Below are 15,013 nucleotides of genomic sequence, written 5' to 3' on the forward strand. Positions count from 1 at the left end.
CACGGATTGCGGCCTCCCGCTCTATAGGGCGGAGAACTTACTAGTTAAAGTTGTTGTTGTTGGGGCTATTGTTGCTGCTGCGGCTGTTACTGCGAGCACACGTTAATAAAGCGGCCCGCATAGCTAGGAACGAACTAACGCCCTAGGTAGAGCGGAACTTACCTATTGCTACTACTGCTGCGGTTAAAGAAGAAGGAGAAGGAAAGGAAGGAGGAAGGGGGGGATGCCGCCTTATATACCCCTAGGTAGAGGAGGCTGCCTAAGGCCGAGGGGACGGGCAACCTAAGGCTTACGTAGGTCCGGGCCGGCCGCCGGCTACCTAGGGGCGCATATAATAGGTTGCGCCCCTATTTAAACGGCCAGCCGGCCGATAAGTATGGAGCCCGGTTCCGGCTGCCCGCTAATAGGCGGGGACACAGGCTAGTAGGGCCAGCACGATTAACGGAAAAGGGCAGGGTGGAGCTAGCGGCACGGGCCCTATAGTGCGGAAGCCGTTAATAGGGCAACGCCGCGCCGCGCTCGAGGGAGGGCATTGTATAAGAGTCTTTAACTATTGTGGGTTGTGGGCTTAGGCTACGGCCTAAGCCGTGTAGTCACGTGCGGAGGGCCGGATCCCGCACGCATGTGTGCGGGCCAGCCGCGCATAGGAGAGCTCTGCATAGCTTGTTAACATCATCCTACGGACGGCACCTACGCGCACGCCTCTGCCTACTCCGTGACAATCTAGTTCTATACTTACGTAGGGTTTTAAAAGTACTTATCCTTTAAACCTAACTAAGAAGGCGTCGTATTATACCTTTATTCAGAAGTATATTATATAATCTAGGTAGATATATAATATCTATAAAATATACTTATAGTGCTTATAAGTAAGTAGTATTTATAGATCGTCTTTAAATTCTCCTTATAGTTACTATTCTCGTTATAGAGCTATAAAGGTATCGACTATAGCAATAGCTATAGTATAGTCTCCTCTATATAGTACCGGTTAATACTAAATTAATATAGCTTATTAGTTTTCTATAAGAATTTAAGGTATTTATTAAGTTTTAATTTTAAGTATTTCTTTAAATTCTTCGAAGTATAGAGCGTATTCTTTAATCGTAGTATTTTCCCTTAGTAGCGAGGGTAATAGTATAAGTTCGTTCTTATCTTCTATTTCTCTAGGTATTTCTTATTTTTTAGAGCTTATATTATCGATACTTTATTATTCCTTTTTAGGTTATTATCTAAGTTTCGTAAGTATAAGGGCTACGTCTATATCTTCTTTATTATATTATTTATAGACTGCCCGTTATTATTATCGATTTTTATTTTATATATCTTCCTAGAATTATTTACCGTTCTTCTTAATCTAGTCTTAGGAGACTCCTTTAAGATAGGGGTATTTTAGTTCTATAAATTTAACTTATTTCTATATTTTAGGATCCTTTTATTATATTATTATAAGGGTTTTCTTTAGTTACTTTAGGAACTATTTAATACCGTTTTTATCGCTTAAGTATACTATATATTTATCGTCGTAGTATATAGTCTAACTAAGGAGTTTATACTTTAGTTCCTATCTATTAGTAGCGTTTAAGTATTTCTTACTTTCTAGGGCTAGTACTTAGTAGGTTTTCTTCTCCTTATAAGGTTATCTATATTCTTTAAAGTAATATCTATATTTCCTATAGTTAAAATACTTTCCTTTACTTTTCTATATTACGTTTAGATTTATCCTACCTAGGTTAGTTATATAGGCATAGGTAATAGGAGTTTCGCGCTTCTTTTTATAGTTAGCGCGTCGGTTAAAGTTATTCCTATAAGAAAGGTTTTAGTTTCCTCTTCCTTATTTCTTTTCTTAGTATCGCGTATACTATCTATCGTCGATTCGTACTACTATAGTAATATAGTCCGAGAGGTTATTAGGTCGATTTTCCTTATAGAGTTCGTCCTTAACTTCTTCTTTAAGCCTATTATAGAATTATAATATAAGAGGTTCGTTATTGTAGGAATGTATCTATCTAGTGGTGTGACCAACCATGGTTGGCACGTGACCCGTACGGTCACGTGTGCGGCTGAGGGCAGCGTGCCCCCTTTCTCCACGCTGGCCTCTGCCTCCTTAGATAGAGAATCAAGACGAATACAACATCACAGGCTAACCCTAGTACCGTCTCATTGCAGCAGCTGCCGCAGGTGCCTACCCACACTGATCAGTGACCGGCCCACGCCCGTCACAGACAGCTAAGTAGAAGAGACAAATTCTCAACCTTCGAAGGTGCTATAGTCCGCGTCACTTTACTGTGGCCCTGAGTAGCGCTCAGAAGAAGGTTATTTGTGCTAAGAACAAGGAATCTCCCGCTGGTTTGCCCAGCCGCGCGAGAGTCCTTCCAACTGTTGATTACGATCGCCCGCTAGTTTGCCTAGCCGTGAGCACCGGAATCGACAGGCGACCACATCGCAAACAACTAGTAAGAACGTTCGACCCTTGACGTTAAGTAGCAAGATCCCCGTCAGTTCAGTCTGGCCGCGAACGACCTACTTAGTACGCGACGCTCGACCTCCTATTAGCGACAACTCGTATACGAAGAGACCAATACGAACCCCACATCGTCTCATTCATTTGATCACGATAGCCCTGACCGCCCGAGCTATGTCCCCAGAAGCCCAGCTCGAAGAAATATGCGACCAGATGCAGGCACTAGACATCCAAGCATCCGCATTCCGACAAATTAATATCGACCTTTGGGACAACGATATCACACACGACGAAAAGGACAAGATCGCAGTAACGACATATGTGGCAAAGTTCATATTCATCGTTCAATCTGGCAGTGATCAAGGATACGACCTCCTTGGTTACTTCCAACAGCATTTTGAAGAATGGACCGAAGACACATGGGACCGCGCCCCGAATGAATACAAGAGAGCCCTCAGGAAACTACTAAGGAAAGAGGTATCTACACAGGTTCACAAAGGGGAAATTGCAACACAATTTCTCATATTACAAACTATCGAGAACCCACAAACCTGGCCAGAGCAGGAGTTTACGGAGATGGTGTTTGATGAGAGGACTGCTGCCTTCAGGAGGCAGACAGCATTACTAGGATCAAATGCTTCCACTAATCCCCATCCGTCTCAACCTCCTTCACCATCAGTTACGCCCTTAGCAGCACCTCATCAAGGTCTTAACGAACCACAACCTATTAAGACCCTAACGAGCCCTCCTAACGCACCTACTCCTGCTCCGACTATCCAAGATAAACCTGCTCCGACCTCTCTTACTATTCATCCGACTTCCTACCGCTTCCAGAACCCCGATCTCGTCCAACCCGTCACCAACCCCATCCCCGAACACTTATCCGGCCCTGCAACCTTTGGAGAATACATGAAACTCCCCCCGGATAACATCCCGAACGCTATCGTCGATAGCGACATCCAGCAGAAGTTTATGAAGACCTGGAACAAAGATCGGAACTACACAGGAGAGCCGTACGATCTCCTTGATGATAAGCTCCGCCTCTTCTTAGCAACTGCTCTCATATCCAAGTGAAACCGTCACAATTTCACGCACTCTTTCCCGGATCCTGATGGAAGAGCCCAAAGATTCTATCTTGATAAGATCACATGGGCTACGACGTTCCGACAAGCGTATGATATCTTCAAACAACACTTTGACACGGAAGTCAACCATGTCCACTACCATACTGACTGGACAACAATAACCTTTAACTCCATCCGTGCCCAAGATGCTTCGAAGACCCCCCACGAAGTGCTTCAAACCCTCTTTGATAAGCTTCAGCTCTGCCAACGAGCCCTTGGCAGGAGTACGGAGGAGACCTTCTACTGCGTACAACGCTTATGAAAGCATGCCGTGGAGTACCCGAACTCCAATACGCTCTTTTCAAACCCGCCGATAACGTCGAGCACCTTCTGCAGATCTTCGTGCATCCGTTGAAACCCATCTTGCCCTCATAACAACTTCTCAATTTCCCTTGACTTTGCTGGATCATTTGATCATAACGATCCACACCATCAGTACTACCTCGACCGTCGATACAATAACAACCGCTCGAGGTAGATACGGATATTCAGGTCAACGACCCAGCCGCGGATACAGACAAAGCTACAACCGTGGAAACTACCGGCCTCAAAGCCGTAGTAACTACAATCATAGCTACAGTAACCGAAACTGGACGAAGAAGTGTTTTGTTTGTGGACAAGAAGGCTGTTGGTCAACTAAACACTCTACGGATGAACGGCAAAGGCCAAGGACCAACATATCACTCAATGTCACTTCATAGGTGTACAACTCACGGACATCGGAGGCTATATTCTAGACTACGAAGGTCATGAGATGAGCAGCTTTGATGACACTGAAGATACATGGGAAGAACATGACAATAGCACCAACGATCACCCGGAACAATGGCAAGCAAGCCAAATGCTCTGTCAACAGGCATTCAATCATTTGATCACAGGAGAAGACGTCTATCAGACGGATCAAACCGTTGTTCCAGCCTCGCAATTTATTATTGAAGATCGCTATTCAAGGGATAGATTCCAAGGTATCATGATCGACACAGGTGCAGCAACATTTTCCACAGCAGGATACTCTCAGTACATCGCCCTACAACGAGAAGACCCTTCTGTAGCTCTCGACAGCTCCACATCCGGCCAGGCCTCCATCAAATTCGGCAACAGCGACGCCATCCACCCTCGGCACAGTCGCCCTTAACACACCCTCGGAAGGATCACGTTCCACGTCCTTCAAACCCCAACTCCCTTTTGCTCTGCCTTGCTGATATGGACCGGCTTGGTATCTATTTCAACAACATCACAGATACCATCAATTGTACTAATCATTGTACTAATCGCCCTACAAGCATTCCAGTCGTACGCAAATGGGGACATCCCTGGTTCTTCCTTACGAAAGATGAAGAGTCCATCTCGTTTCTTACGGAAACAGAGATTCGTACACTTCACCGACGCTTTGGACACCCAGCAGTCCCTAGGCTCCATCACCTCTTGAAGCAAGCCGGGCACAGTGACGTCTCGATAGACACATTAGAGACTATCTCTAAGTTCTGTCACCACTGTCAAATGCACTCACAAGCCCCACGCCGCTTCAAGTTCACCCTTAACGATGATCAAGAGTTCAACTACGAAATCATCGTTGATGTGATGCACCTAGGAACACCACAACGCCCTGTTCTACACGTTGTGGACTCAGCTACTGCTTTCCAAGGAGCCAGATTTTTACCGTCAATGTCAGCTAAAGATACATGGGAGACCCTCCGGACCCTCTGGATCGACACGTATCTTGGACCTCCTGATACCCTCCGTCATGATGCAGGAACTAACTTTGCTTCTCTCGAATTCCGGAACGAAGCAAAGATTATGGGAATCAAATGCTCTCAAGTACCTGTTGAGACGCATTGGTCCATTGGAAAGATTGAACGCTATCACGCACCCCTCCGACGCGCCTTTAACATCCTCCATGCTGAGATTGGCCACACCACTTCCGCCGAAACAGTCCTTCAAATGGCTGTTAAAGCAATCAATGATACGGCAGGACCTGACGGTCTTGTGCCTACGTTGCTTGTTTTCGGCGCATACCCTCGCGTATCTACAGACTTGCCCCTTCCGCTTCTACCCTCAAAAGATCGGAAGCTATGCAGAAAGCGATGAAAATGCTCCGCCAACTCTCGGCAGAAAGACGAGTTAAGGATGCCCTCCATGCACGCAACGGCCCGAGCACGACAGAAGTGCTATCCCTCCCGCTGCAAAGTGAAGTTCGCGTTTGAGAGAGAAAGACGGTTGGCAAGGACCCTTCAAGATTGCATCGATTGATACCCATAACATCACCATTGACACAGTCAACGGCCCCAAGTCTTTCGATCGACCCTTGTACAACCGTATCTGCGTGATGATACCACTCTTTCCGACCCTACACACGACACAGACCCTCAGGCATTCGTTCAGATCTTAATGAACAACCGGCTCAAGACCCCGTTAAGACCCTAACGGACCTGCCTGCCCGACCCGAACCCCGCCCCCGCAAGAGAGGACGCCCACCAGGATCAAAGAACAAGCCAAAGGATTTGATCATGATGGCCCAAGCCGTAGACCGAGCTTGACCCAAAAGGAGGAAGATGCACAAGCTCTTTCCTCAAGCTACGGTCTGATGGCATAATCACCTCTCCTGGTGACCCTTCGAAGAATCCGATAACAAAGAGATTACTGACCTCGTTGGCCGCGGTGTATTCCAATTTGAACGATACGATCAAATGAGTCATGGAAACTATAGAATCTTTCGCTCTCGAATGGTTCGTGAAGTCAAAGGAATCAACACTAAGCCCTACGAAAAGTCTCGACTTGTTATTCAAGGACATAACGACTTTGAGAAGACCACCCTCCTGACGCAATCTCCGACAATTCAACGCGTTAGCCAGAGACTCATCCTCGCTATTGCCCCCGGACTTCTTCAAAACTACGGCATAACCCTCTCCTCCGTGATATCACTCAGGCATACCCGCAATCCCAGACCAAGCTTTCCGGACCATTCTTACGTATTTGCCCACGGAACTACAAGGCAAATACCCTAACGGAACAATTATTCGTGTTATTAAGCCCCTGTACGGTATCGCAGAAGCCGGAGTCCATTGGTTCCGCACATATCAGCAGCATCACCTCGAAAAGCTGGATATGTCTACCTCCACCTATGACTCCTGCCTACTGATTTCGAATACTGGCCCTGACACGCTCGGTATTGTTGAATGCAAACTGATGACACCCTCATCCTTGGAACGAACAACTTTTCTACCCGTGAAGAAGAAGAGCTACAAAGGCAGAATTTCGTTCCAAGCCCAAGACTGACATCACATACGGAACAACGGTTGACTTTAATGGTGCAAGACTGACGTTGCTGAATAATAACCCCTTAAGAAAGGATCCCTTTACTTCAACAGAAGGGACAAGCAGCAAAATGACCACCATTGACCCTAAAGCAATTGATCGTCACCAGCGCTACGTTGAGGAACGAGCGCGAGCCTCATACATTGCTTCAATTGCTCAACCGGAAGCTTCTTTCGATGTTTCAGTCGCCGCCCAAGTACAGACCCCTGAGGATAAAGATTACGCAATTTTGAACAAGCGACTGCAATGGCAAATGGATCACCAACTACGTGGCCTCACGTACAAACCAATTGATCTAGCTACTGCAAAGCTGATGGTTTTCACCGATGGTTCTTTCGCAAACAACAAGGACTTATCCTCCCAACTAGGATTCGTCATTGCCCTCGTTAACGAGACAAACCACAAAGAAAAACAGTTCGAGATTAGTGGTAACATCGTACACTGGAGTTCAACAAAGTGCAAACGTGTTACCCGTAGCGTCCTAGCATCAGAGATCTACGGTATGGCCAACGGATTCGACATAGGCATCTCCCTTGCGATGACTATGAAGATAATTACGGAACGACTCAACCTTCCTCCTATCCCTCTCATCGTCTGTACGGATTCGTACTCTCTACGAATGCCTAGTCAAGCTCGGTACGACGAAGGGAAAACGATTGATGATTGATATCATGGCCCTTCGCCAGTCATACGAGAAGAGAGAGATAACAGATATTCGTTGGATCAACGGCGCAGACAACCCAGCAGATGCAATGACGAAAGCATCACCAAACCGAGCCCTGGAACGCTTCATCGATACCAATAGTCTGACAATTCGAGTCGAAGGATACGTACAACGTTCCTAACCGCTCCTTATACCTATGATCAAATGATTGCTCCTATCAGGAAGACAGACTTGCAAATAGATAAATCAAATCAAATCCGGGGTCCAATTTGATTTGATTTGGATAGCAAAATCATGGATCTGATTTGATTTGATTTGATTTGAATCGATTTGGATCTCATTTGGATATCTGGATAGCCCCACTTTTTTCCCACGACAAAATACATTGAGCCGCTCCTATACCTTAAGGTCCGCTTTGATAAGGTCCGCTTTGAGGCGGCCTCTCTGAGCTGCGGCCATCTGTCCGGCAAGGCTAAATATTCTCTCCGGCTCTGAAGACATCGCCGGAATGGAAAAGAGGTCGATTGCCATTCGCGACAGGCGTGGATATTGGCGTCTGCGGAGAAGCCAGTACTGGATGGGATTGTCCACAAGACAATCGCCCGGATCGGTACTGCCCACCCATTCTGCGTACTCGTCACGCATGGAGGACGGTGAGGGCGCAGGTTGGGCGCCAAGTTTCCTAATTGAGGTCATGAAGTCATCTAGGTCCGTTGTCTTCCTTGCAGCTGTGGGCTCCTCGGGTATCGTATCTTGCTCGACCGCGAGGGTTCGGTACTCCTCCCATATGCGCCATTGCAGCAGTCAAGTGCAGAGCTGTCCCATTTTGGCCATCGGCTACAAATATCTCCCCCCGTAATATGGCAGATGCACCCAAAGATATATTTCACGATCAAACGTGTCAGGTAAAACACAAAAGAAAGCTTGGTGACACGGCCTGGAAAGCAACTGCCCGTAATTAGCGACCACTCTAGGCCAGGCAGGGCTGGCTCCCAAAACTATTGGCCCAGGTCGCCATTGTGGGGCGTATCCAAATAATCAGATATCCAAATAAATTTGGGTGTTGCGATTTGATTTGATTTGATTCAGCGCAGGGGCAATTTGATTTGATTTGATTTGGATTAATTTGATTTAATTTGATTTGATTTGATTATGATTTATCTATTTGCAAGTCTGCAGGAAGACCCCTTCACTTCTTCCCAGATATCTACAGCTAAGAACAAGACGTCGGACCCACTTTTTGGCAATAATGACACACGCCCCTCACGGCACATAAAGAAGAGTTGCCTGTGTAGGAATGTATCTATCTAGTGGTGTGACCAACCATGGTTGGCACGTGACCCGTACGGTCACGTGTGCGGCTGAGGGCAGCGTGCCCCCTTTCTCCACGCTGGCCTCTGCCTCCTTAGATAGAGAATCAAGACGAATACAACATCACAGGCTAACCCTAGTACCGTCTCATTGCAGCAGCTGCCGCAGGTGCCTACCCACAGTTATCTTAATTAAGCTTTAAGGTAACTTATCGGAACTTCGTAGTATAATCCGATACTAAGATCCTTTATTAAAGTTCTCGAAGTTTTTATTTAGCTTCTTATTCCTTATTAGTTATTCTAAATACCTTCGTAATAGCTTCTTTAAATCCTTAGAAACTAGTAAAGACTTTATCTATCTTATTATCTTATCGCGCTAATTAGTTATTAAGAAAGTCCCTTATAATAGGTCTAAACTAAGTAAGTACTATTCTAGATAAATAATTCCCTATATAGAGTACCTTTTTAACTAGGTCTAAGAGTTTAATAGGGTAAAACTAGTAATAGGCCTTAAGTTAGGTAAGAAAGTCTTAAAGCGTGCTATAAGTACCGTCGAATAGTCCTAGCTATTTTAGTTTAACTACTTCTCTAAGGTCCCTAACTTATCTATTACCTCCTTTATTCCTAAGTAACTATACCTTATATTAAAGGGTAATAATCTCGCGTATTATATCCTAAGGCGATATAATAGCTCTAAAGTTAGTTAATCTAGTTTACTATATAGGTATATTAATAGTTATAATATTGCTTAGAGTAACGCGGTATTATACTAAATAAGAGCTTTTAACGTATAACGACCGGTATTATTCCTAAGGGATAAACCTATTAAGGGGTTTATATTAATAGATATAATAGGGCGTAGTCTAAGCAATAATAAGTATATTACGTTAGTAATAAGTCGGAGGTTATAGACCGTAGACTATAACTAGGTAATTAGAATTAAAGATAGAATTATAATAAAGATCTATATTAAAAGCTAAAGAGCTATCTATTTAAAGGAGTAAAAGTAGGTAGCTATATATACCCGTAGCCCCCTTACTATAACGATATTACCTATCGTGTTTAGCCCGTTTAGTCTACTTAGTACTAATCTAGCTAATCTAACTAATTAGACTAATCGGTGCTCGGTTTACTTAGTATCGATCGTCCGATCTAACTAATCTAACTAATCCGTTACGTGACCTTCGTGTCAACGGTTCTTCCGTGGTCCGTAGCGCCTAGCACCCTATGCTTCGACCATGCGGCCTGTATTCTGACCGTCTTCCCCTCACGGTTGGCTGGTTCGTAATACTAGAGTAGGAAAAGCGGAGCGGGGCGACGTTCGAGGGCGATAAAATAACTATTATTTACTTTATACGAATAGCTAAGCGCTCTAGCTTAAGTCTATTTATTATTAAAGGAAGAACGATCTAGCTATAGGAAAACGCTAAGGTACTAGGAGTAGTTATAGATATAAAACTACGATATAAGGAGTATATAGCACGAGCGGCATCGAAGGGACTAGAAACCGCTATATAGCTAAAAAGACTACGTAGATTATCGCCCCGGGTAGCTAGGCAGTTATTTACGGCTGCGGTTGCGCCTACTATAGACTATACCTCTACTATCTAGGCTTATATATACGGAGTGAGGGAGGGCTACTATTTAAATCGAGCATAGATAGTAGGGGCGTAGGCGGTAACCGGAGCGTTCCGTACCGTGTCGACGGCAGTCGCGGAAGCAGAGGCAAGCATTCGGCCGGTGGTAAATCGGCACACTCAAGCAGCGGCGAGGTTTTAGATCAGCGTTCGTACTCTCCCGAGGGCGCATTCTCTCGCCCGGCTAGGCATCAGAGTATGCCGAAGATTCACGTCCCCACTGCAAACGATAGCTCAAGAGCATAGAGAGTCAGTAGGTCAAAGATTGGAAGTCATTAGAGAATATGCGCCGAGAACTCTTCGACTTCGTAGAGCGACCGTTGGCTGATATTGACATTAGCACGAGTTTGGAGCCGGAGACAAAGAACTGGTGCCGCCAAGTACTCCTTGAAATGGGCTACGATCACGTAGTCCTTGGAACTCACCAGGAGCCGGACAAGTTGCGACCTTTCAAGCGTTTTTACCTTAGTCTTCGAGATAAGATAATTCAACATATCGAAAGTGGCCGACAGCCTACGCTCGCATGCCGTAAAGCGCCAACTAGAGGCGTTGCTAAATATATAAGACATACTATTTATATGTGAGTTGACCAATCTAAGCGCGTATAGCAAGCATTACTTGAGCAAGCAAATCAAGCCCGAGAAGGTGAATTTGGAGATGGGGAACTAGCAGAGCAACCGCTTATTGAGCTTGGGTTTGAGGACGATTAGGGAAGCGATATAGAGAAAATAAGTGATGACGGGGAGGATAGCGATGGTTCGAATGGGGAGCCTGAGTAGTTAATCCTTCCTTTTCCTATATCGAATAGCAAACGTTATAGGGGTCTTTGCACCCTTCAAGCGTGTAGAGTGAGCTGGAGGAAGCGCTTTAGCAGCGTTAGTGTCGGACAGTCGAGTTTGAGTTTCCCTGAAGGCTTGGGAAATTGACTCTGGGTTTACCTGTTGAAGTTAGCGCTCGGCTCGGTAATGAATTGGTTCGGTTTCTTACGAACTCCGGAACAAAACTTGTCTCCTCTCTATCTTCTTCGTCCACTTCGACTCCTTCGGCCACCACGCCTTTATACACCTTTCCACTAGGGCCTGCCAAACACTAAATCGCATAGTGGATCTTCCAGCTCACCAAGGACTACCGCATCCCCATGTCCAACAATTTCTTTGGCAGTATATCCAAGCTCGTCGCGTGTCGGGCTCTGGCAGGATGAAGTTGAAACGGGCTCTTCGTGCTTAATCTTAACGCGTATTTATCGCATGAATCTGTCAGATAGAACTACTTGTGCCCACCCCCACTGTATTGGGATTCGCTTGGGCTCACCCACTATTTGTGGGGGCGGGCATGAGTAGCGGCACGAGTATGATGGTCGCCGTGCTTGATTCATTATTCTGCCCCGCGTTTTTAATTACGGATCGGATGCGGGGACCTGAACCCCACTGTACTATTAAATCAAGCCATCGGTCTATTTCCACCGTTTCAAGTGACAATGATCTTATCGCGAAGACCATTGCGCCACGCGGGCAAAAGTGGAATGCACTCCAGCAAGAGCGCTGCAACTGACACATACCATCCCCCACCCCTCTTTCGGTAACACTCCTCTTTCGGTAGCGTAATTAAAAAAATCTCTACTAAAAGTCTGCTATTTAAACTATATAAAATATAAGCAGAACTTAATAATATAAATATAAAAATTATATTATTCTATAGAGAAATAAATACTTATATCCGTATATACGCTTTTATACTACTCTCCTATATCTAGTAGTAATAAGAAGGGCCTTAGAGGCCGCCGTGACTTCGGTTACTAAGCTATCTCTACCTCTAAGACCTTCTCCTCCTCGGTCGTAGAATTTAGTATAACGGGCATTTCTTAACTTCTACTTTAGGGAATAGCTTCCTAAGCCGCTAAAGCTTTACTAAGAGTTATAAACTATATAATCGGGTTCTAAATTGCTCTTATCTTCTTACTTCTCTATAGCCGGGCTACTTCTACCTCTAGCTTCGTAATTCTATTACTATACTTAGAAACCATTTATTCTTAGGCTTTAAAGCCTCTAGCTATTACGGCATAACGCCTCTAAGTGCTAGGAAACTTATTCTTTCCGAAACCGCGAGTCTAGCGGCTAGTTCTTAAGTATATTACTAGGAGCTAAAAGTAGCGTAGAATTTATAGATGTCTCTACCGTATCTACGTAAATTTCTATATACCGTAATGCCTTAGATCGTGAGATTAGCTAATTTCTACTAACCCTCTAGCTAGATAATATATTCTTTGCTATTATTCCGACCTTACGTGCTTTAGTATATACCTATATAAAATTTACCTTATTAAGGGGCGTAGGATCCGTCGGATAGGTTAATTTCTAAAGTTCTTCCCGATACGACGCCTTAATAGCATTAAAAACACCTTTATCTAATAGCTAGAGGCTATAAGAGTAGTAGGAAGGAAGGTAATAGTAGTAGACGTTGTTTAAAATGCACGTAGCTATCTATATATCCTAGTCCTAGTAAAAAGTAGTATCGAGGCAGATAAATATAGAAACATATAGTTTTATAGCTTTTACGTCTATCTAATATAATTAGTCTAGCATCTAACTTATTAGTAAGACGCGTCTAATATAAATAGACTCTCTTAAGCTACTTAATTGCGATACGTTATTAGTCTATCCGTTAAGCGAGGTAATATAATACTAGTTAGTTATTTCGCTAAATTCCGTTACGAACTACTATTTCTAGAGTTCTTTGCCCTTAAAAATAATATTAGGAGTAAGGGCACGGCCGTCTATAGTAATAGCTTCGATAAATAAGGTCGGGTTACGGGACCATAGTCCTTTTAAAAGGGCCTTCCGTTTTAGGTCTATACTCCTAACTATAAGACTATCTAATCCTAGTAAAAAGAGGCTAGTTAGTTAGAATAATAAATAATAAGTTAGAAGCTTACTAAAGTTAGATATAATAGTGCCCTCGTCGATATTTATAGTATTCTCCGGTTTAATCCGCCTATACTCCTTATCCCTAATATTAAAGTGCTAGTAAACCGCCTAAGGCCTAAAAGCATTAAACCTATTAGCTTCCTAACGTCTTTTACGCCTGCTCTTAATCTCCGGATAGCGATTAATAAATTTAGTAGACCGGTTACGGCCTACTATCTACTTAATATTTAGTTGCTTTATAGAGTCTCTACGTAGGCGCGGATAGGTCTATAGGAGGGAGCAGAGCTAAGAGACTCTTAAAGGTAGATCTAGGAGATAGACCAAGCCTTCTAATTCTTTCTTAAGTATTTATAGGCCTTAATCTAATTAACCGGGGCTGCTTAGTCTATTTATTAGTCGAAATAGACTACTAAGGTATATCGCACTTTTAAGCGGCGCGATACTATAAAAAGACGTTTTTTATAATTCGTAATATAATAATTACCCTTTTCTCCTCTATATAGATATATCTAGGCTATTTTAAGGTTATTTTAGATATATAGTAGAGGAATAATAAGGCTAATTATTAGAGGGAGGGAGATAAAGATTACGTAGCTAAATAGTAATTTCGCGTATAACGTTTATATAGATAATAGTGCCCTATAAAACAATTTAACCCTTAAAAAGTAGAACTTAGTTAACTTTCTATCTACTCTAAGTAATCGCTTGCGAATATCTTTAAATTTAGCTAGAATCGGTGTAAGTAAAATAGTAGACTTTTGGTGAGGTTTTTTCAATTACGCTACCGAAAGAGGGGTGTTACCGAAAGAGGGGTGGGGGTGTTGCACCAAAAGTAGAACGCGCGCTCCAGCAAGTGGTGCGCAATTGACAGTTATGGCATGTGGTCTGTGTGTGACAGGGGGGTGGTAAGGTACTCGTTGCAGTCGCTTAGCTAGCAATACATTTTTAGTTGAGACCGCTACTCTCACGAAGAAAGCAGGGCAAAGGGCATAATTTTTGGGGTGCTTTTTGTCTTGATTCTTCCCTTCTGTCATAGGCCCTTTATTTATCCCCTTGCCCTGCTTCTTCCTCCGTCTTCCATCTTCTTCCTTGCGGACTTACTAATCCATAGGCACCCATCTCTCCGCGTCAGCGTGCCACGTCCTCCCGGTTTCATCCTGTCTCGTCCCTACACCTTCAGCTAGCTATCAGGCTTCAGGACCAAGTCTTAGACCCTTCTTCTCGACAGGATGGCCGAATGGGACCAGGTTCTTAAAGAGGAGCAGCCCTGCGAGATGGAGGAGACGGATGGCCCGGGCATGTACACATGCATTTTGGCGGCCCTGGAAACGGAGAGTTTGGTGATTGTGGACTTTCTGGACCACCCGGCGGGTTCGAGATACCTGTACCTAAAGGCTGATTTGGGATGCCGGAGCTCCCGGGATATGGTGGACCTGGGAGTTTTGGTTTATAGCCTGGTCGCAAGGGCCCTGGCGGAAGTGAAGGCGGAGAGTTGTTTGAGTCTGATTTCGGGGAGCCTCTTGTTCGGTTGCCCTTGTCGCCTCCAGTTGGAGCACCCACGCCAGAGTTGTTTGAGTC

General features: G+C 44.4%; 2 protein-coding genes across 2 annotated transcripts; both read left to right on the top strand.

Moving 5' to 3' along the window:
* Positions 1-5,085: 5,085 nt before the first annotated feature.
* On the top strand, positions 5,086-5,673 carry HRG_02000 (integrase core domain-containing protein; the record flags this gene model as incomplete). Its single annotated transcript, XM_044860471.1, has 1 exon — positions 5,086-5,673. One exon carries the CDS (start codon positions 5,086-5,088, stop codon positions 5,671-5,673), a length of 588 nt encoding a protein of 195 aa, XP_044724104.1.
* Positions 5,674-6,970: 1,297 nt separating this feature from the next.
* On the top strand, positions 6,971-7,745 carry HRG_02001 (polyprotein; the record flags this gene model as incomplete). The annotated part of the gene is made up of 2 exons (XM_044860472.1): positions 6,971-7,496; positions 7,528-7,745. The coding sequence occupies 2 exons, from the start codon at positions 6,971-6,973 to the stop codon at positions 7,743-7,745; spliced, it is 744 nt and encodes a 247-aa protein (XP_044724105.1).
* Positions 7,746-15,013: the final 7,268 nt, after the last annotated feature.

The sequence above is a fragment of the Hirsutella rhossiliensis genome, assembly GCF_020360975.1.
Source record: "Hirsutella rhossiliensis strain HR02 chromosome Unknown scaffold00002, whole genome shotgun sequence".
NCBI lineage: Eukaryota > Fungi > Ascomycota > Sordariomycetes > Hypocreales > Ophiocordycipitaceae > Hirsutella > Hirsutella rhossiliensis.